Raw genomic sequence first — 23620 nt, forward strand, 5'->3', positions numbered from 1 at the left:
TCAGGGAAGTGGACCCTAATCAACTACCCTTCTGAGCACTGGTGACTGTTGTCCATACACTATGACGTTGACCCTGAGGTTAGAGTGGCCCCAGGTGGTCTCAGGGCAATCACTCTAAGGGCGACCCTTTCTTTCTGTCCAACTCTAATTAGCCTAATGAAGACCAGTTTTTCTCTTCATCACTACTGGGTATTTAGTGACTGGAAATCCCCAGCATTCATTCAGATACAAACGAGCATCTTGTGCACTTTGAAAGCTTGCCCTGGAGTTACTCTGCTTCTCCTGTCTAAACAAAGAAGTGGTGCTGTCAGGCCAGAGGCCTCATTTTATGAGGCAGGGGAATGGATGCTTGCCAACCCAAGCCTCCCTTGCTTCTCAACCTCTTAAGCAAACCAGCGTGCAGTTTGGACAGAAGGACTTGGCACCCACTGCCTGTCAAAGAAGCCAGACTTCATGAGAGTACTGTATGGTTAATTATTCTCCAAAATTGCAGTTAGACAGGCCAGTAAACTTAATGTGCCTTTGGGCCCTCACTTCTGAAAGAAGTCCTTGAAGTGGTTTTTAGCAAAGTCATCAAAACACTCTAGGGGCAAACTGACTTTTATTTGAAAAAAAAATTTAAGCTAAGATATAACATTAACTTTTTCCTTAAAGGCAGAGCAGGATACAGCTCTAGCAGTTTCCAAATGCCAAGGTGGACTGTACATAGTGAGGCAAAGAGCAGGGAGAGCAGACTCATTACAAAAATGCCTCCAGTTACTTGAGAGTCATACCTAGGTATCTCTCTGTCTTACCACATATGAGGGGACAGAAGGATATCACAGACCCTTAAGCATGAAAGACACTTGAGGGATCATAATTAGTGGTTCTTGACTTGGGCCACAAAATAACAGGGAAGGCCATTGCAAATGGCCGTATCTAAGATTCACATCTAGAGTCTCATTCATTAGCCTTGGAGAGAATATGGGATATCCAAAGATCTTTGGATATATAAATTCCACAGTTATTTCACTGTGCAACAAGTCTTGGAAAAATTAATCTCCATCGCCTCAACCTATGTTATAGATGAGTGAAGTGATGCCCCCCAAAAGAGGAAGTTCTTTTATGTTTTATTTTTCATAATTTATTCACTTTATATCCCAATTGTAGCCCCCTCCCTCTTTTGCTCCCACCCTCTTTCCCTAATCCACAGAAAGGGGGCAACCTCCTCCCTACCATCTGACCCCAGTCTATCAAGTCTCATCATCTTCCTCTGCGGCCTGGCAAGCTCAATCCAGGGGGAAGTGATCAAAGAGGAGGCAACGGAGTCTATGTCAGAGACAACCCATACTTCCCTCACTAAAGGGCCTACCTGGAGACTGAGCTGCCTATTGGCTACATCCGAACAGGGGGTCTGGGTCCAGAGGAAGTTCTTGAACCCAGCCTCCTAACAACTAACCCCCTTTCCATTCTCTATTTTCTTTGTCATGTGTGCCTAGAACAGATGACAGTCACTGTTGTATTTGGAAATTATATGGAGGTAATTGAAAAGAAGCTAATTACAATTGTGCTTCTACTGTTTTTTATAAGGGTTTTATAATTTTGTAGCAGAATATTTAAATCACTAATATTTAATGAGGTTAATTAAGCTTGAAAGCCTCTAGTGGGGAGAAGTCTTTGTAAAATTACATTCTAGATTATTAGAATCATTTGCCAGGTTCTTTCACGTGCTTTATGGTATTCAGAACTTGGCGTCCAAGATTAACCCGTCCAAGGAAAATCACCACTTTGCAGAGAGAAACTATGACATAGGAAGGAAAGTGAGAAAAGGAGCCTAACTTCCTTCCCATTTCCAAAATTCATCCTATCAGATAACAAGCCTGAAACCATCCTGGACTCTCTGAGGGACAGATAGCTCATAGAGCCATCTCATAATTTACACACTGCCTGAGCACCACGGCAAGATGACCTTGTCAGCAGACATAGTGAGGTTTCTTGGAGGCTCTTTGTCTACTGAGGGCTCCCACATGATTTACAAAGTGAGCAGACTACATAGACTCACTTGTTTACAAATCATCTCTTCTAATTAATGCTGAGCTGGCTTGTGGGCCAGGTAAGACTAAACCTAATTAAGGCCATGAAGTTAAACCTTTCAAGCCAGCCACATAATTCTCCTCCGCCTCTCCTCTGCTATTTACTCTGCTTATTAGATCATGTGAAGTCCCTTAGAACAGTTTTTATATAATTTACAATTAGCTCTAGCCTCTGTTTCACTCTGAATCCTCTAACTATTGAGCCCACAAAGGTGAAAGCCTTGTTCACTGAGCTTTGGGAGAGGCGACCACATAGTACGGATGTTGCCCGTGTTAGCTTGGCATTGGTAACCATGTGCTCTTGGATTGAATTTGAGGTTGAAACATTGTCTCAGATTTGCAGAATGCAAAATTATCTTTTTTTTCCCCCACTCTAGTTTGGTGAGGTGTGGGAAACCTGGTCCTCTTCCTATTACAGGCCTTTAGGTCCGCAGTTGACCAAGAAAGAAGCTGAGATTAAAAATGAAATGCAAATTTGGTCTGGGAATCCTTGACTGACACACACAAACAGGAAATGACTAAATGATTTCCTCTTCACTCACATGAACAGCCCATCACTGCACTGCAGCTGACACAAAGCTTCCTCCCACCTGACGGAGCTGGGGAGAAACCCTGTCATTGATTTCCAGTTTGCGCCCTGTGGTCTGAAGACTTCTGAGCTGGCAGCACGATCAGATGTCCCTCTGAAATTAAGAATTAAGGCAGAATCTATGGTTGATCTTTTCCATTCTAATTATAGGTCTATAAGGCAGGAGAAACTGAATCTCTTCCAGAAAACCACCCCACTTCCTTGCTTCTAGAAAACGCTGTGCTAAATAATTCTGACAGTAAGTCCATAAACTATCCCCCATGACCCCTGTATGTGCTTAGTGGCATTGTATATTATTTCTCACTATTGAGTTTCCCATTATCAACATGAACTCAATAAATGCCTGACATCTAACACTGGGAAACCGAAAAACAATGACACTTTTACTTCCTAGCGTTTTGTGGGCCATAAAAGTAGAAATTTGAATGAATTTGTTTGAATGCATCGCATGCCATTCCAAATATTTTTTTTTTCTAGTGAGATTTTTATGTGTGCTGAGCCACCATAAGGATTCAGCTCTAGATGGAAAGCAAAGGTTCTGTGGGCTTAGAAGGCTGCTATCAGCAGAATTATCTCTGATGTGACATACGGTACCTGGAAGCAGCTTTAATTTCAAGTACCCTTTAATATGTGGCTACAAAAATTAGGAAATAAAATGATGCTTGCCACATTTCTTCTCAGCAAGGAAGAGAATGTGATATATTTCCCACTATGAGCTTGAAAGAAAAGGCGTTGCCAAGACTGTTCCAACAGATTTCACAATGGTAGGGCCCTGCAGCAGAACAGACACTGCTGAAGTACCAAGTGGTGCTTTGTAAGAATTAACGATGGCTTTGCAGTGAAAGGAGAGGATCTGTCATCGAACATTTCTGAGAGTGTAGCCAGATTTATTGCTCTGCAGCCCATTTTCATTTTCAGTAAAACAGCTGGGCAAAGTTACATGCATGGAAAAACCTGGAGCTAAAGAGGTGACTGATGAATTAGTGGAACCAAATGCTCTATGAGGCTCAGTAGACAGTTAAGGATTTTGCTTGTCTGTTTCTTTGAGGAAACAGCCTCCATCTGCTCTAAGTAGTGATGGCTGCATCCTCACCCTCCAGCCGTTGGCCTCGTAGATATGATGGAAGGGAAAGAATGATGCCTGGCAATTCCCTATGGCTGGTGACAACTTGTGAGCTTCATAGCCTTAATAAGTGAACATAAGCATTTAAAACAATTATACAGTAATAGCCAATTCAGCAGTAAGATCACCTGCCCAGTAAAAGAACCCCAAGACTAGGCACAGCTGAACCCCTAGAGATTTTGTTACCAGAGCCCTTTCCATTCAAATGAAGGAAAAGCTCTCGTTTCCTATCTGAGTTGCACAAAATGTAATTTCTAGCTTGCTGTCTGGAAATTAAAGTGTATCTTCAGATGAAAATAATATTGGATTTGTTGACTTCCACAATGCTTAAGAAGATATAAAATTATACCATTTCAACTAAATCTAGCCTCTGTCTTAGACAGAACATTGCGAAAGTCATCCACTTGTCATATATAAGCTAGTAATGTCAGACAGGAAAGTTAACAGCATGAAGAAAAAGGGACAGGAGATTACAGGGAAGCATTCCTTTCTTAATCTCAGCTTCTTTCTTAATCAAGGCCTGGAGTAATGGGAGGAACAAGTCTCCCATATCCCACCAAAGTAGAGTGGAAAATAAAGACAGTTTTGAAAAGCATGTAACTTAGATTAGCTATACACAAGCACGCTACGTCTACATTGAATGTGAGTAGTATTTGCCCCACTTTGCCCTTACTGGAGACTCTTGATGATTACAATTATACCTTCCACAGTTTAATCCTTATTGTATCCTGTTCAGTGGTCAGGATTGGTCTTACTTAACAAGACAAATACTCACGTTGTTCAAATGACCAATATTGCTAGCATCTGATAATGGAGTGAGCTGGAAACTTCTAGACAGAGCACCAAGCAAGAGCAATACCTACATGACCACGTTTGAAAAGCATCCTAGGGAGATTTCTTGTTATTTGCAATAGGATCCCTTAGCGATCAATAGACACATAATAGACATCAATACTGCTTATCATAGACTGCAGGGATAGCTCAGTGAGTAAAGGCACTTGCAGCCAAGGCTGATGACCTGAGTTCAATTCCTGGGCCTTACATGGTAAAAGGAAAAAACTGACTCTAACAAGTTGCTCTCTCGCCTCCATACATACCCCATTGCATGTGCCCATCCCCGCCCCAGAATTAAAAAAATTAATTTCTTATCATGACAACCCAAATAGCTCCTAATTTCAAATCACATTAACAATTTAATATGAATCGATTAATTGCTCTGGGCAAAATTATCTGTGCGTTGAGCAGCTGATTCAGCAGGTTTGATTTCTACATATTTGGAAAATAACATTTTAAAATCTCTGTTTAATTGAAATCTCTACACAATCTTAAAATTATATTAACCCATGATTTTAATAACAATTTTACCTCCCAAATCATTTATTCAATTTTCTAAACAAATAACCAAAATGATAAAAACGTAGCTCGCTGATTTACTTAAATACTTGCCTTTTATTTTGCAAGAGAAGGGCACAGTAAGTCATAGATGATAGACATAGTTAAAAGTCATTGTGATTTTCATCTGATACACATGGTAGTTAGGTGTGGTCTCTGCAGAATCTTATGTTTCTTTGTATATGAACTAGTGGAGCTGCCTTGGACAGCTCACCAATTATTGTGTACTTTCTCATTTACCATGGCCTTTCTTCCCCATCATCTCTTTGTTTTGCATATAAAATTTAAGTGTATTTTACTTCCAATTGGCTCCAAGCTAAGTAACAGACACATCACTTTAGTCCTTCCTTGTGCTGCTGTAACTGAGTAGCTGAAAATGAGAAATGCATAAAGCATAGACTTATCTTTTTATTTTTCTTTATTATTGTTATAAACTGCTTGCACTGAAGATGACATTTTCAACATAAAAATTTAAGAACACATTCAAACCATACACACATTAGGTCCTCTTTGTTTTTAAATTTGTGGACCTCAGGAGGCTGCTATAAATGAAGATGTGCAAGCCCCACCCCAGACCTACTGAATCAGAACCTGCATTTTTGACTAGACTTACATCCTTTAAGGGAATACACTGCTAACACTGCAGTGGAAGGAGCAAAGACCGGGCCTGAGTGAAAACATCATTTTGAGAAATGCCTCCTTAGAACTTGGAGAACAGTTGGTTTACATAAAGGAAAAGGAGAAGGAGTAAGAGGAAGCTGTATCTTTGAGATCAAGGGAAAGCTATAAAGTCAAAGCTAGATTACAAAGCCTCTCATGACCCCCATTCTAGCAGTGTGGACTTGGAAACATTATGGGTGCTTTCTGTCTCCTTTGCAAATGTCAAAGCAGAATATGAGATAGAACATGTAAAGAAAGCAATTAGCATACATGTACCTGGAATGCAGAAGCCAGGCCCCACAGAGTGACCTTTCAGCCAGCAGCAAACCATATGTATGATGCTGTACTCAGGCATGCACAATGGGACTCAAAGATTCCTACCACTGAGGGGCATGAGTGAAGTATAAATATCAAAAGGCAGCACATTGGTTATGTGTGCGGTTATGTTACACTACCAGGCCTGTTTTCAAAACGCAGAGAATATACAGTCATATGCCACAGATAACACTTGCTAACTATTTTACTGGTTATGTATTTCTCATGCTGTGCTTTTGTCATCATTTTAGAGTACTATTTAAAAGTTGACTGTAAAATAGTATGAGTCAATCAATATACATGTGGGCGTTGGTACTAACCCCCAAACAATGGAACTACAGAGCTTGGGGAGTTGTTTGAATTGGTAGAGAGCTTACCACACAAATATGAAAACCCACGTTCAATAGCACCCGCAGAAAAAGCCTGGAATAGCCCGCACCACTAATGCTAGCACTGGAAAGGTAGAGACATGGGGATGTCTTGGGTTTACCAGCCAATCAGGTTAGCCAAAACAGTGAGCTCCAAGAGAGCTCTTGAGAGAGATCTTGACAGATGGGCTGGCAAAATGACTCAGTGATACAGCACTTGGCAGCAAGCCTGGTGACCTGAACGAAGCACCTGAGATCCACATGGTGGGAGAAGAGAATCTGTATCCTTCAGGCTGTCCTCTAACCTCCACACCTGCAGTGTGACACACATGTGCACACATGCATCCACATGTACACGAAATAATTTAATGCGTGTATAAAAGAAATGAAAGGATGCGGATTGAGGCATCCACTCGAAATTGACTTATGGTCCACCGTTGCATGCGCTTGTGCTTACACAAATGAATACGTACATACCTACACGACACACGCACACAAAGAATAGACTTGAATGGAATTCATGCCCAAAGGTAGTGAATAATTTGGGGGGGGGGGAGGTTTGAGACAGGATTTCACAAAGTCCAGGCTATCCTCATATTCACCATGGATCCAAGGCTAGCCTTTAAACACCTGATGTCCCTGCCTCTACCTTACAAGTGCTGATTACAGAAACCTCGTTAATCAATTCCTTCTCTCTCGACAATATTTTTTATAATTTTAATTGATTTTTATTGTATGTATATATGTGTGAACACTTTTGTGTGGGCCATAGTGGGCAGACAGAGGTCAGAGAAAACTTATGGGAGTTGATAGTCTCCTTTTACCATGTGGTCCCAGGGACTGAACTCAGGTCCTCAGGCTTGGAATCAAAAAGGTACCTTTACTCGCTGAACCATCTCAAGGACCGAGCTAAGATTTTTGTTCTTGTTATTTTCAATATTTTTTGAGACAGCATCTAATATAGTTCTGGATTCCCCAAACTTCTGCCTCCACCTCTCAAATGCTGTGATTACAGGCATGTACCATCACACCCTTTTTATGTGTGTGCCTTAGGATCAAACCAAGAGCTGAATGTGACTAAATTTTTAAGAGCTACTGTCAATATGTCCTTTTTCATGTGAATTTTCATTTACAGCATTACATTTAACTTTCTGAAAGTTCTGTTCTAGGTTTTCAAATGTCCATGGTCATTCCTTACAGTTTCTTCTTCTTCCTTGTTTTGATATCCATAGAAAAGATGCTAAACATGTCTGGTTTGTAGTCTATGACCATCACACTGTCTTAGAGGGTCTGGCTCAGCTCTGTGTTTCAGCAGGAATTATTTTCAACCTGGCTTTATTACGCATTCCTTCACAGACAGTCTGTGTTTGCTTCTGCCACTTAACTGGAATCATGGCTCAACCAAAATAATTGACATTAACATCCCACCTTCTAGGTCTCAGTACTCACACTGAGAGTGCTGGTGGCAAGCCTCTGCAGGGATATGCTTGTGTTTAGAAATAATCAAATGGGATTCTTTCTGCAGTCTACCCAGAGCCTCTCTTAGCCTTCCACGGTTGAGGTGAGCAAGTGTCCCTGCAGCCTTCCTTTATATAGTTCCTTAGGGTTTTTTCCCTAACATTTCATATTTAAGCACTTTGATGTATGCCAGCTTTCTGTGGGGCTCCCCAAGGACCCCCCCCCCATACTGCAGAAAGTCATCAGGTCAGATGTTCAGGGGCTGCAGGATTTCAGAGAGCCTCTCAGATCTCACCCTCCTCTGCTTCCCCAAGCAGACTTTCTTTAGAAATTGAATATCCCTGCATTTCATGCCAGGTTAACAGTATATTTCAGAAGATTTTTTGTCACTGCCTAGTATATCAACTATGTAGTTGAACTAAAAGCTTTGTGTCTGTGTGTATGGTTTTATATATATATGACCATTATATATATGTTATATATATATATATATCATTGTATTTATGTCATTTGTAATATATACTTTTTATATATAGAAATTCCTGTTGAATCTAGATAAACCTTGATTCCAGCTATAAATTTTCATCTTCAATTATAGAATAGCTGGCATACCTTATGTCACTTATCTTTTAAAAATAAAACATTTGAGCCAGATGTGGTGCCACACACCTCTAATCTCAGCACTGAGAAGGCAGAACCAGGAGGATCACTGTGAGTCTGTAGTCAGTCCAATCTGAATAACATGTTCCAGGCCAGCCATAGGTACACAGTGTCTCACAAAACTTAAATAAGGAGAGATAGGTGATTGGTTGATTGATTGATTGATTGATAATTAATAGATATAGATCATAGATAGATAGATAGATAGATAGATGTTATGTAGATAGGAAGGTAGGTAGATAATAGGCTCTTTGAGATACATTTATAGTTAAATATAACCTGCTATTGACTGACTTTAAATTTTTCTTTGTATTATGTAGAATTTTAGAGTCTTTTGGAACCTCAAAAACACAACACGATCACAATAAGACGAAGATATAGTCGTATCTACATCTAGTTTATTTAAAGCGATTGGTCATGTTGAAAATATTAGGAATATTTCAGTTGTTCAATAAATATAAACAATGGTAAAATATCAACATGATTTGTTTTAGGTGAAGAGCTTACCAGGAAAATTGTGTTTAAAGGACATTTTATAAAAATCGAATAATTTCAAATTGTCAATAACTCAGAATTTGGATAAAACCTTTAAAAAATGGAATCCCTTTGTCAACTGAGGCCTCTTTTGGTAAAAGAAACTGCCACAAAAGACAAACAATCCGCAGGCAGCCCTGCCCATCTCCTTAATTGTTCATCTTTGTTCTAGTATGTCCGAGTATCGTTTGATACGAAACCTGATCTCTTGCTACACCTGATGACCAAGGAATGGCAACTGGAGCTTCCCAAACTTCTCATCTCTGTGCATGGAGGGCTGCAGAACTTTGAACTCCAGCCTAAGCTCAAGCAAGTCTTCGGGAAAGGGCTCATCAAAGCCGCCATGACAACTGGAGCGTGGATCTTCACTGGAGGGGTCAACACAGGTAATCGGACTGGGATGGAAAAATGCAGTTGCTACACTGTTGTTTGTGTCTAGAATAATTTTTCCTTAAATTGAAAATATCCATTTTTTTCCACCTCATCTCTGTTCATATACATCCACCCTCTTGCTCATCCCTCCTCTGTTAACTGCTTTTCATCCTTCCTTTGCTAAGTGAAAAATATAGAGATGTTTTTCTTTTTTAAATTATGTTTATTTTTATTAATTACAGTTTATTCACTTTGTATCCCCCCTGTACCTCCCTTCCTCCTCCCCTCCCAATTCCACTCTCCCTCTTCCCCACCCATGTCCTTCTCCCAGTCCACTGGAAAGGGAGGTCCTCCTCCCCTTCCCTCTGATCCTAGTCTACCAGGTCTCATCAGGAGTGGCTGAATTGTCTTCTTCTGTGGACTGGTAAGGGTGCTCCCCCTTAGGGGGAGGAGATCAAAGAGCAGGCCATTCGGTTCATGTCATAGACAGTCCCTGTCCCCATTACTATGGAGGCCACTTGGACACTGAACTGCCATAGGCTACCTCTGTGCAGGGGTTCCAGACCATCTCCATGAGTGGTCCTTGGCTGGAGTATCCGTTTCAGAAAAGACCCCTGTGCCCAGACTTTTTGGATATGTTGCTGTCCTTGTGGAGCTCCTGTCCTCTCCAGGTCTTATGATCTCCCACTTATTTCATAATATTCTCTGCACTCTGCCCAAAGTTTGGCTATGAGTCTCAGCCTCTGCTTGGATACCTCTATCAGTAAAGCCTTTCAGAGGCCCTTTGTGGTAGGCTCCTGTCCTGTTCCCTGTTTTCTCCCTCCTCCAATGTCCATCCTCTTTGCATTTCTGAATGGGGATTGAACATCTTAGCCAGAGTCCTTCCTGATTAGCTTCTTTAGGTGTACAGATTTTAGCATGTTTATCCTATATTATATGTCTAATATACACTTATAATTGAGTATGTACCATGTGTGTCTTTTTGCTTCTGGGATACCTCACTCAGGATGATCTTTTCCAGTTCCCACCATTTACCTGCAAATTTCATGATTTCCTTGTTTTTATCACTGAATAATATTCCATTGTGTAGATGTACCACAATTTCTGTATCCATTCCTCAACTGAGGGGCATCTGGGCTGTTTCCAGCTTCTGGCTATTACAAATAAAGCTGCTACAAACATGGTTGAGCAGTTGTCCTTGTTATATACTTGAGCCTCTTTTGGATATATGCCTAGGAGTGGTATAGCTGATCTTGAGGAAGTGCTATTCCTAATTGTCTGAGATAGCGCCAGATTGATTCCAAAGTGGCTGTGTAAGTTTACATCCCCACCAGCAGTGGAGGAGGGTTCCCCTTTCTCCACAACCTCTCCAGCATGTGCTGTCACTTGTGTTACTCATCTTAGCCATTCTGATGGGTATAAGGTGAAATCTCAGAGTCTTTTTGATTTGCATTTTCCTGATGACTAAGGACGTTGAATATTTCTTTAAGTGTTTCTCTGCCATTCAATATTCCTCTATTGAGAATTCTCTGTTTAGCTCTGTAAACATTTGTTAATTGGATTACTTGATTTGTTGTTGTTTAACTTCTTGAGTTCTTTATATATATTGGATATTAGTCCTCTGTCAGATATAGGGTTGGTGAAGCTCCTTTCCCAATCTGACAACAGTGTCCTTTGCTTTACAGAAGCTTTTCAGTTTCATGAGGTCCCATTTATTGATTGTTGCTCTTAGAGCCTGTGCTGTTGGTGTTCTATTCAGGAAGTTGTCTCCTGTGCCAATGAGATCAAGGCTCTTCCCCACTTTTTCTTCTAACAGGTTTAGTTAATGTGTCTGGCTTTATATTGAGGTCTTTGATCCACTTGGACTTTAGTTTTGTGCAGGGTGATAAATATTTATCTATTTGCATTTTCCTACATGTAACCATCCGGATAGACAAGCACCATTTGTTGAAGATGCTATTTTTTTTCCATTGTATGGTTTTGGCATCTTTGTAAAAAACCAGGTGTCCATAAGTATGTGGGTTTATTTCTGGGTCTTCTATCCAATTCCATTCATCCACCATTCTGTTTCTGTGCCAGTACCACGCAGTTTTTATTACTGTTGCTCTATAGTACAGCTTGAGATCAGGGATGGCGATACCTCCAGAAGATCTTTTATTGTAGAAGATTTATTTTTTTTAGCAATTCTGGGGTTCTTGTTATTCCATATGAATTTGAGAATGAAGAACCATTCTAGTATTTAATGGACTGCAGAATTTGTATACATGACTTATAGAAATTCACAGGATGTTTTCAGTAGGTCCAATTATCGTAAGTATCCACTGACTTTTCAAAGATAACTTTTTGCTTTAAATTGGAATGTCTGCCTTTGTTAGTTAAGTAGTTTCAAGCTTGGTACTGAATTGTGTGTGTGTGTGTGTGTGTGTGTGTGTGTGTGTGTGTGTAAAAGTGTAATACTGCATATGCCATCACTAATACATGGCACGACTATTAAACATAGTCAGACAACTTCAGGTGTTAGCCCCTGCTTTTCACCTTAGTGAGGCAGGATTTCTCTGTTGTTCACTGGGTGTATACCAGGCTAGCTCACCTGTAATCCTCCAGGGACTCTCCCTTCTCTGACACTCATCACCGTAGACATGCTACAGATGATCATGTTACCACTGTGCCTGCCTTTTACATAGGTTCTGGTGATTCAAATTCAGGTCCTCTCACTCGCATGACAGGTGCTTCATCCACTGGGCATCTCCCCAGCCCTAGTTGTTTTATTCTTTTGATTTTTTTCAAGCAGGGTTTCTCTTTGTAGACTTGGCTGTCCTGGACTCACTTTGTAGACCAGCCTGGCCTCAAACTCACAGAGATCTGCCTGCCTTGGCCTCCCCTGCTTCTGGGATTACAGACATGTGACACCACATCTGGCTGCCCTAGTTTGTTTTTAAAATGCCATTTCCATCCGGGGTATGAATTATAAGGCCACGTCTAGATTATTACATGCTAATTGAAAATACTTTATTTTTAATTGTATGTATGTATGTTGATCTGAGAGTGTGTTTGTCCGTATGAGTGTAGTGCTCTCAGAAGCCAGAACCATTGGATCCTGCTTGGACGTGGAGTTACAGGCAGTTATGAACTGCCCAACATGGGTACTAGAAACCAAACTCAGATCCTCTGCAAGAGCAGCGCATGCTGCTAAACACTGAGCATCTCTCCAGATCCAAGAGTTTAAGCTGTTAAATGTCGCTTAAAACATTCTATCTCAAAAGATGATTAATTCCCAACCTCCATGGACTCCAGATACCTTTTCTGCCTGCCATACAAGTTTCTCAAATCACTTCTAATAAGCACCTGCAATTAGGTTCTTATCTGCAGAACATGATTAGTATATGATGGAATAAACTTTGTTATCCTTTGCCAAAAATTTCTTTTAAAGGTATACCAGTACCAGTATACCAGTACCAGGTACGGTGGTACATGCTCTCAATGCCAGAACTCAGCAGACATAGGTAGGTAGAGCTCTGTGAGTCTGAAGCCAGTCTGGTCTATTATAGCGAGTTCCAGGACAGCCAGGGCAAGAGAAAGAGAGAGACCGAGACCGAGACAGACAAAGACAGACAGAGACAGAGAGGCCTGTCCCAAAACAACAACAAAAGTACCCTAGTAATTGAGTTTTGTTTTGGATGATGTTTGAGAGACACAAAAACTGAAAAATCTCCTACATAGCTAGAATTTGTGTGCAGTCAGTGTGTTTTGGCAGTGGACTGTGTAAATGGTCCATACCCAGTGTTTGTGTTATAAAATCCCAGCCCAGACCATCAGCCGGCAACATCTTTGACCAACCTGCTCAGTCAGCTCTTACTGTTGATCCTGTAAAGAGTCATCTTAGTGACTAGTCAGATTTCAGGCTCCACGTTTTCCTCTTCACTAAATAGAAGCACTTGCTTATAATTGTTTAGGGTTTTTTTTGGTTTTTTTTTTTTTTTTTTTTTTTTGCTTTCCTGATGTTAGAGAGACCCACCCAATGTGAGGCTCAAAAGAAATTCTAACCAGTTTTCTATATTTAGAAAGTTGGATTGGCAGTTGTTTATCTTCTTTTGTGAAATGCAATCAAAGGCAGGAAAAATAAAAGAATTTCCATCCCAAATACTATAAACCAAACAGCTCATCTCAGGTTCAGAGTATGAGACTTTAATGATGGGTATTAAAGCTGTTAGCAGGTAGAGAAAACCCTGGCAGACAGAGAGGCATACCGTAGAGTTAAATTTCTTGTTCAACCCAGTCCTGATGTGTTTTGCATTTTAACATTAATATTTATGGAGTTGCTTTTTTTGACTGAAAATTGTGTTCAGCAGTATTTTCATTTAGATGATACGTAGACAAGCTAATAGGTGAAAAGGGCATCTCCCCAGGCTCAAAGCACAGCACGCTGTGGAATAGTGCTCAAGTAGAGTTTTATTTGGTCTCATGTGTACTTCACAATTGAGCTATTGAAACATGCATGATGTTCCCATGGTGAAACTGCTTGGTGTGTTCTGCGAGCTTAATGCATGGTTTCTGAGGCCTTATTTAGAGTTAGCCAGTCCCTCGGGGGCCCACAAGCTGACTGACACACTGACTGTCCTGACCTCCTGTCAGAGAGCACGTCTCACATGCGATTATGCATCACTGGAGAATGTGGCAGTGAAACATGCAGCTGTTGGAGCCTCATGAGCTGCTGTATGTGCAAGAATCACATCTAGCTCAGTGTTCGTTGAAGGGATGGAGCTGTTGATATGTGCTTTTTGAGGAATCAGGGGAATGTCGATAAGTCTAAGCTCTTAGAAAATTTATCTTGAGTCCTGTATAGAAATGGTTGCTCAAGAAGGAAGCTATATTCTTTAAATGCTTTCTTAAAGTCAAAGTCGGGTTCCCTACTGCTGTAATCTCAATTTCCTTGCTTTTAACTATGAGGCAATCATTAATAGAAGGAGGAAACAAATAGAATGATGGATATTAAAGGTGCACTTACACATTTTAGCATAAATTTACCATTGAGTAAGATAGCAATATTAGTAGGCTTTCCACATTAAGTGATATAAACAGGAAGAGGAAATTGAGGTTAATAAAACCTTAGGTAAATAACTACTGAAGTGACCCTAATTCCCTCACAGACTGTAGAAGAGATTAACCTTTGGGTTTTTTATTCTAAGGAATCAGGATACTAATAAATCACTATGCCTACAAGAAAAGCGCCCTCTATTCATTTTCATTCTTTATAAACACTAGATATTCTTTGTTTTTCCATACAAATTAAAGAAGTACACTGAGTTTTATTGACTGACAAATGTATCTACACTATAGCACCCCTATGAAGTTTCTTTGAAATTTGTGGGCTTTTTTATAGAAATATGTCAAAATTGTTTATCCAACACATTCCCCCAAGATTAAAGTCATTTGTTAATTTCCTGCAGAATGACAGAAAGGTTAACACCTCTATCTTTGCTCCTAGGTGTCATTCGTCATGTTGGAGATGCCCTAAAGGACCATGCATCTAAGTCTCGAGGGAAGATATGTACCATAGGTATTGCCCCCTGGGGGATTGTGGAAAACCAGGAGGACCTGATTGGAAGAGACGTAAGTCCTGGGGAGGGCTCTGTTATGTGACTTCCCCTAGCGTCTGTAGTATGTATGGGATAATGCTTTTGGGCCCATCTCTCAAAGTCAAACTTGTATTATGAAAGGTTAACTAAATGATGGCTTGCTTTCCAGGCTCTATTTAAATAAACTCCCTGTCAATTCTCCCAACCAGGGTGCTAGCAGTATCTCAGACTGACTGTGACCTAAATGCCTAGATGTTCACTAAAGGATGAGTATTGCAAAATACAAAATCACAATCTGGCATTTGATCTCTGAGCCCAAGATATCAGTGGATTTTGGACAGTGCAATGAATAGCTGCCAAGACTAATTTTGAGGAATAAACAATCAAGGGAGTGAATAAACTCAATAATAATTATGACACTGATAAACTATATTTAAGAAGACATTAAAATATAAAGGATTCTCATGATATAGATTGGAATAATTAATATTCCTTAAATTTCTCTTCCACTCAATGTAATCCCTATTAAAATGGCATTCTTCAGAGAACTAGAAATAATGATTGTACAGTCCATATGAAACCCCAGATAGCCAAAAGAATCCTCAGGCGATAAGAGCTGGAAATGCCACAATATCTCACTTCCAGATCTACTGTGGAGCAGCAGTATCATAGACAGCATGGTATTGGCATAGAAAGAGACAAGTGACCCAACAAAACTAACAGAGATGCCATGTATCCACATGTAACCAGGGCTTAACAGGCACAGAAAATGCTCATTGTAGTAATGGTCCTGAAAAGATTTCATGTTCCCAAATGATGCAAATTAGACCCTTATCTCTCACCCTGTACTTGAAATGGAACCAGCTGGAAAGAGAGCTGGGGAAAAATGGGGACTGGTTGAGAAAGGAGAAACTATAATCAGCATATAGTATGTGAGAAGAGAATCTATTTCCAATGAAAGGAAAAAATTATTGAAATTGAAGAGAGACACAGAGACATATGGACACAGAAAGATCAAAGACTTAAATGTAAGTTCTAAAGCCACTAGATTTGAAAAAGAGGAAGCCATTCAAGGCACCTGTAGGTGCAGCGGTTTTTCTGCAAAGGACCTGTAATGGCAGGAAACAAAAGCAAAACTTCAGCAACTGTGAAAAAAATCAAACTCATGTCTCCACAGTCCAAGAAGCAACAGGATGAAGAGGCAACCTACAGAATAAAGAGGAAATATTTGCCATTACTTGTCTGACAAAGGGGTAATAATAGCTAGAATACATAGAAACAAACAAACCAACAAAAACCTTAAATCTAACTTTATAAAGGAGAAGATAATCTACTTATTTAACATATTGAAACATTGAATAGCATTAGCCATTAAGGAAATGTAAATACCAACTATAATAAAAATAGGTATTATAAAACAAATAATTTCTGGCAAAGATATGCAGAAATGAAGCTCATATACTGGTGATGTAAATATAAATTATTCTAGCCATTAGGTAGAAAAATATAGATGTTCCTCAACACAGAAATAGCTATACCAGAGGATCTAGCCATTCCATTTCTGGGTATATATCCAGAGAAAGGAAAATCAGCATACCAAAGCCTTCAGCACTATTTACAACACATAGTGAATTAGCCTAGATGCCCAGGAACAAATGATTGAAATATATGTGTGTGTGTATATAAGCTCTCTATATACACACATATATATAATATATGTATGTAATGAACTATTACCTGGTTATATAGAAAGAAATCTTGTCATTTATAATAAAATAGAATTGGTAACATCAGATAAAGTAAGCAAGACAAAGGAAAACAAGCACACCATGGTCTTTTATGTAGAAGCTTTAAAAGTGTTGATATAAAAACTTAGAAGCTGGGCTGTGGTGCCACATGCCTTTAGTCTCAGCACTCAGGGATACAGAGGCAGGTGCATCTCTGTGAGTTCAAGGCCAGCCTGGCCTATAAAGGAGTACAGGACAGCCAAGGCTACACAAAGAAACCCTGCTTCAAAAACCACCCATACACACATACACACACACAGATATATATATCGATATAGATATAGATATAGTATCTATATATAGATATATATAGATATATACATATATCTCACTAGAAATCAGGAAGAATGGATGTTTGAAAAGGTTTGATCAGTCTATGCTATGTGCACATACAGAAATTCATGCTGAACACCACTAGTAAATATAAGTAACTCACATGAACCAATTATATTTTTTTGTGATTTTATTTTTTTCCCAATCCTGCCCTCCTTCCCTCATCTCCTTCCATTCTCCTTCCCCAGTCCACTGATAGTGGAGGACCTCCTCTCCTTCCATCTGAACCTAGCCTATCAGGTCTCATCAGGACTGTCTTTCATAGTCTTCCTCTGTGGCCTGATCAGGCTGCTCCCCCGTCAGGGGGAGGTGATCAAAGAGCCAGCCACTGAGTTCATGTCAGTGACAGCCCCTGCTTCCCTTACTAAGGAGCCCATTTGGAGACTGAGCCAATTACATTTTTAAAAAGTCAAATTTTAATTTCTCAATGGAAATCAAAATGACAGGTTACACAATACTCTGAAAAAAAAAATAAGTGTAGTCTTGTTTTTCAATAAATCTGTGACCAAGGTTTATTGAATTTTGACCACTCTGCAGCTTTGTTCTCCCAAAGCTGATGAGCTGGAGTATGCATAAAATTTAGAAGGCTCTTTTGTTATCATAGTGTTTGTTTTTCAAGTTTTACACTAGAATAAAAGTGCTGTTCTTACTAAAAGACAAGGCCAGACATGGCGCTCCACGTCTGGTCCTGGAGAATCTCAAATTTGAGAATAGCCTGAGTAGCATGTAGCAGAGGCAGGTTTCTCAAAACTCAACCCAGATCCTAAATCTTAATAAACGTTCCATAATGAAGATGAATTAGACATGATAGAATCTAGACTCCACGAAAAAATACAGAAAATAGAATGATAAATCTTTCTCCACTTTCCATTTTATGACAGTTTCATCTCTAATCATATTCCAAGGTCTGTGGCCATAGGGGTCCTTTTCACTAGGACCTGAACTGATGAAAGACACTGAGGATCTCTCTGGGGTCCCTCTTTACAGGAATTTAATCCAAGTAGACTCCATACTTGAGGATTCAACCTTTAAGACATAATTAACTCCTAGAGACCTCACCTCCTAACACAAGCACCTTGTGTGTTAGGATGTCAATGTTAGAATTGGGGTAGGATGGGACATAAAATTTTAGTTCATGAAATCAATATAAAAGTGCTAGAAAATATAATTTGGTTTACTCTTATTAAACCTTAACATAATACTTTGCATGAGAACACAAGGCATTGATAGGACATTTGAACATACCATGTTATTATTTTATCATCTCTATGTACATTATGAAAATGGTTTCTCTGTTGCCACTTCTCTAAGTATAGCGATGATGATACTAATTGTAATTTACTGAGTGTTCCTTGTAATGAAATAGCTTGTCAGGAGTTAAAATAAATGAACCACGAGCTAGAACCAAAAATCCAACTGTTTTCAGAAATTACTCTTGTATATTTATCATATCAAGGGACCTGAAAAATACTCAAATGTTTTGGCTGTTATTTGGGATACTGCTAAATATCTTAACACCTACAAATCAAACTTGAAAATATACTCAGTAGATAACTAAAGCTCTTCATTGTCTTGGAAAAAAAAAACTTGGCTTAGATAAATAATTATAAAATTACCAGCAGTGTGAAGTCAGGAAAGAACATCTAGCAAATTCTAATTGTCACTTAACACACTTTAAATTTATATTCCTTCCTTTTAGAAAACAACTTAGCCAGAATTATAAGATTTGACTCAAATTTTTCTGAAATTTTGCCAAACCAGATTAACCAGATATATACCAAATTAAAAATTCATAATCAGAAACAAAGGTATGTTTTCATGCTAACTTAAGCACAGATATTATGTTTGGCAGATTTTTTCTGACATATCTAATTACTATCTAACTATCTAACTATCTTTCTTTTTTTTGAGAATATTCTTTTTTTTTTTTACTTTTTTTATTTTATTAATTACACTTTATTCATTTTGTATCCCCCCATAAGCCCCTCCCTCCTCCCCTCCCGATCCCACCCTCCCTCCCCTTTCTGCATGCATGCCACTCCCCAAGTCCACTGATAGGGGAGGTTCTCCTCTCCTTTCTGATCTTAGTCTATCAGTTCACCTCAAAACTATCTTTCAATTCAATGTTGTACCTCAATAAATTACAAGTTTATCTCCTGGAGTTTTTGCAGCTGTGGGGAATTCTTAAAAAAAGTGTCCATTTAATGCTATCTTTGCTTTTTAAGCCAAGAACCATCAAGGTCAGTAATAAAAATCATTGCTAAATTAGATGTATTCAGTAATTCAGCACATTTGTCAGTTATTTTGAGGAAAAGCCAAATATGACTTCGTACTACAAACTCAAAAAACGATAACAGTGTCCCTAGCATGAGGCTTGCTGGACTTCTATGACTGGTTTAAATAAGATGTACCCAGAGGATGTGTGAAGAAAAGGTTGGAGGCAAGGAAACCTCCTGTATCTGTTATACAGGATAAAGCCAATGCTTGATGAGCCTGGACCACACCAAGTCTGGGAAAACTGCCAATGTGGCAGTTATGGTCACTTCCATCAGAAATGTAGTTTTGGTGAAACTAATAATGAGTTTGGACTTTGGCATGTTCACTTTGCAGTTTCTTTGAGATATTTCCAGGAGGATTTCAGGGAAACTACTCAGTATATAAGGAAGAAGCATAAACATTCCCCTACAAGCTTAGGTTTGGCAGTCTTCTCAGATAGATGGCAAGCAGGCCACCATGGTGGTTGGCATCAGCATGGGAAGGTGGGTCATGAGGAAAAGAAGGCTGAGGTCCTGACAGTCCACACAATTTAATAGCCAAGCAGAGGAAAAAGAGCCAGCAATGGTATGTATAAATGGCTGAGACGCAGAACTGAACAGTTATGGAGGCCACGGGGAAGACTGTGCTTTCGAAAGGCAGAGCAGAGGGAGCCAAAGTGCTGCTGAAAGACTTGCAATGGTGAGGGCTTGGAACTCTTAGACAACACTGCACTATTGGTCAAAACTGCTTTAGTGGTGCAACAAAAGGGCAAGCATATCAGCATCAATGGCACGGAGGAGAATCAGGCCAGCCACAGGAGTGACATTGTGGGGAACTAAAGCAGCATAGATGGAACTGATGTTTCAGAGTACAGTGAGAAGAGACAGGGTAGTCTACTGGAGTGATAATGTGAGGGATTAAAGCAATATAGGTATTGATGCTTTGGGCAATAAGAAAAGTAGACAGGGTCATCCATGGGAGTCAAACTGTGAGGGGCTCTTCCTAAAGATGAAATGGATTTGAGTTTCTTTGAGGAAAGATAGATGATAATTCTGCAACAATTATCCTAGAAGGGCAATTGATCAGGTGGTGAAAGAGTTCGGAGCTTAGGAAAAAGAAGATAAAGAAAAAGAAAACACCTATACACCTGTAATTGAAGAAGAGGGAAATATCTGCACTCAGCAGGTTCTGTCACAATATTAAAAGGTTTTTAGGATGGAACTTTATCATTATCAGTTAGTACACTAACAGTTTTGTACTGCTTACTAAGAATCACCAGATTTCTAGGTAATTGCATAAAAACTATTTAATTCACCATAGGGTGCTCAGAAATAATTACCACTCACGTTGGCCTTTTGTTGATAGTAAACCTAATCACTAAAAGATTAAGTCAGCTTAATAATTAAGTCAACAAAGATGAGTCAGTGGCTAAGAGCACTGGCTGCTCTTCTGGAGGACTGGGGTTTAGATCGCAGCGCTCACATGGCAGCTAACAACTGTCTATAGCTCCAGTCACAGGGGATCTGATGCCCTCTTCCAGCCCCCAATGCACTGCACACACATGGTATATAGACATCTATGTAGGCAAACTCCATGCACATAAAAGAACAACTAAAATTCCAAAACTTCTTTCAAACAGAGACATTAGGTCAACTTCCAGATGTCCTATGACCAGTGAAGGATGTGGCTGGGATTTCAACCAGTGCCACCAATCCTGTACCCTTACCTGTGCCAGCAATACTGTGTTTCTTCTCATAACAGCTATCATTGATTTGAGTGCCTGGTTCTTTGAAGTTTTTGTCTCAGCTACTCTTGAGAGTACAGATTGTGGTAGTTATGGTGGAGTTATGTACCATAATCCCATTGTGAGTCATGAATAGTATCATTTGAAATGCATTTAATATGCCTAATTCAATGGACATGATAGTTTAGGCCAGTCACCTTTGAACTGCTCAAGATAATGACATTAGCCTACAGTTGAGCCTATTTTGTAGTAAAATGTTGAATAGTTCATAGAGTGCTGGCCATGAAGTGTAGAATACTAAACCAATCACTTACCTTTCTATTCATTTGCATGCCTGATGCTATGATTTTCTTACACTACAATGCATCACAATAGAAAATCACTAACCCAGAAAAAGAGCAAACTTACTTAGTAGTTTCTACTGTATGTGCATTGGTTTTTTTTGTTGTTGTTGTTGTTGTTGTTTTTTTGTAGCATTGTAAAGTTGAAAAATCACTAACTGAACCATTGCATATGGGGTATTTTATCTTAATAATGTGATTTTAATACTAGCCTCAATTTATACATGGAGATATAGAAAATATAGAATGTGTAGGGTCACCCTGATGAACTATCAAGAAAAGAAATGATCATCTTCCAAATAGAAAAGGGAGGAATTCCAGTGAGCAATATGAAAAGACTAAAGGATACTAGTCACCACCTGGCCATGTACACATCAAAATGGATCCAAAGCATAGGGCAGGAATTCCAGGCAACACTGAGGGCTCAGCTCCCATGCCTAGAGGCAGGGATGCCAGCAGTCATAAAATTATTTACACCAACCAGTCCAGAAAAGAAGGAGAAGGTATATTTCAAAGTCTCAAAGAAAGACAATAATACTTGAAGATAGTTTTATCTATGGATGCATAAAAATGACCTGCACGTTTAACGGCTCAAGTAACCAACACTGGTTTCTCAGTAACTGGGGGAGGAATTTGTGAATGGCTTACATGGAAAGTTCTGGCCACAGGTCTCTTGAGGTGAGGGTCACATGGCAGCTGTACTGCACTGTAGTCTGAGACTCCCATGCCCTCTTCCTAGCTCACTGGCTAGACTGTTGGTATTTGTCATTCCTGGCCACAGGTACCTCTTCATAGAGCTGTGGAACTATCTTCCCAACATGGTACCAGCTTCCTCCAGAGTAAATGATCTGACAGAAAAAAAGCTAGTAGAAATTCCTTTCATGGCTACACACTATCAGGCTTTGCTTTATCCCTCAAAAGTGAGTCAATGCACCCAACCTAGACTAAGAGAAGAGTTTCAAAGAACTTCTGAATGCTGTTTAAAGCCACCTCCATGGAGACCATGGTGATTTTGGAGAAAGGAACCCCTTTTCAGAACCTTTTCTCACTGCGAGTAGTTCCCCCCCCCAGGATGGGCCAAAGGGGGGGTGAGTCTATTCAAGTGTAAAGTGTAAAATGAAGGCCATGGAACTCTCCATGTGACATACACACATTCTCAACGTGTGGCAAAAAGATGAAATTGATACACCTAGGACTTTCAGTGTGGATCCCACAGCTCAGGGATTTGAGCGCTCTTTGAATATGGGTCCCTGGGATAACTGGACTGCTGAGCAGAGAGGTAGCACCTGGCTTCAGGGTCACTTGCTTTATACCTAAACCTAACAACTGCACTGACTGGACATGAAATGCCCAACTGCTGCCTGCTGGCTGACGCCTCTCTGGTTGAGAAGGTGTGCAAAGCCTTTCTTTTTCTCATCTCATCCTCTCAGTACCCATGCTCCTTTATCTCTGGCACAAAGGTTGATTCCCACTTCTCAACAGTACCCCAGTTCCCTAGCAGAATGGGATGCCAGATCCTTTTGTTTCACAACTGCATCTGGATCCCAGCTAGTACCTCTCCTGACCTCCATATAACCATTCTAGATGGCTTTACCAGAAACAGTGTGCTCAGATGTCTGAAGGATCCCAAAGCCAGATGATGAATTAACAAAAATGCCAGCGGCAAAGCCAACCACAGCATCCTCTATAAATTTAAAATGAGGCCATTCCCTGTTTTGTTCTGTTTTTTCCTAATATGCAGTGACTTATGAAGAGAAATCAGATCTACACATGGCTAGTGGAATACATTTGGCCAAGACACCTCACATCTCAGAGCTTTACGGTTCCCCGGGGTAAAATAAGCCCAAGACATTACTCCATGGGATCTTGTCCTCACTGTGAATAGAATGCTCAATGTGCTTGATGAATGCTCATGTTCTTCTGGTCTAAATTAAGTCTATGTTTCTATTAGAGGATGACTCTTCAAGCCACGTGTTCCCTACTCTGCTGCTTGCCTAGGGCATGTTGATACACAAGCCACTGAGAAATGGACTTGCAACT

General features: G+C 39.9%; 1 protein-coding gene across 19 annotated transcripts in view; it reads left to right on the top strand.

Moving 5' to 3' along the window:
* Positions 1-23620, top strand: part of Trpm3 (transient receptor potential cation channel subfamily M member 3) — a 539859-nt gene that overhangs the window by 267700 nt on the left and 248539 nt on the right. For all 19 annotated transcript variants that reach the window (XM_060387559.1, XM_060387459.1, XM_060387502.1 and 16 more), the window contains exons 4-5: positions 9344-9557; positions 15029-15153. In XM_060387559.1, the coding sequence (XP_060243542.1) occupies positions 9344-9557; positions 15029-15153 (339 nt within the window). The remainder of the gene's footprint in view (positions 1-9343; positions 9558-15028; positions 15154-23620) is intronic.

Source organism: Meriones unguiculatus, chromosome 1 (assembly GCF_030254825.1).
Source record: "Meriones unguiculatus strain TT.TT164.6M chromosome 1, Bangor_MerUng_6.1, whole genome shotgun sequence".
NCBI lineage: Eukaryota > Metazoa > Chordata > Mammalia > Rodentia > Muridae > Meriones > Meriones unguiculatus.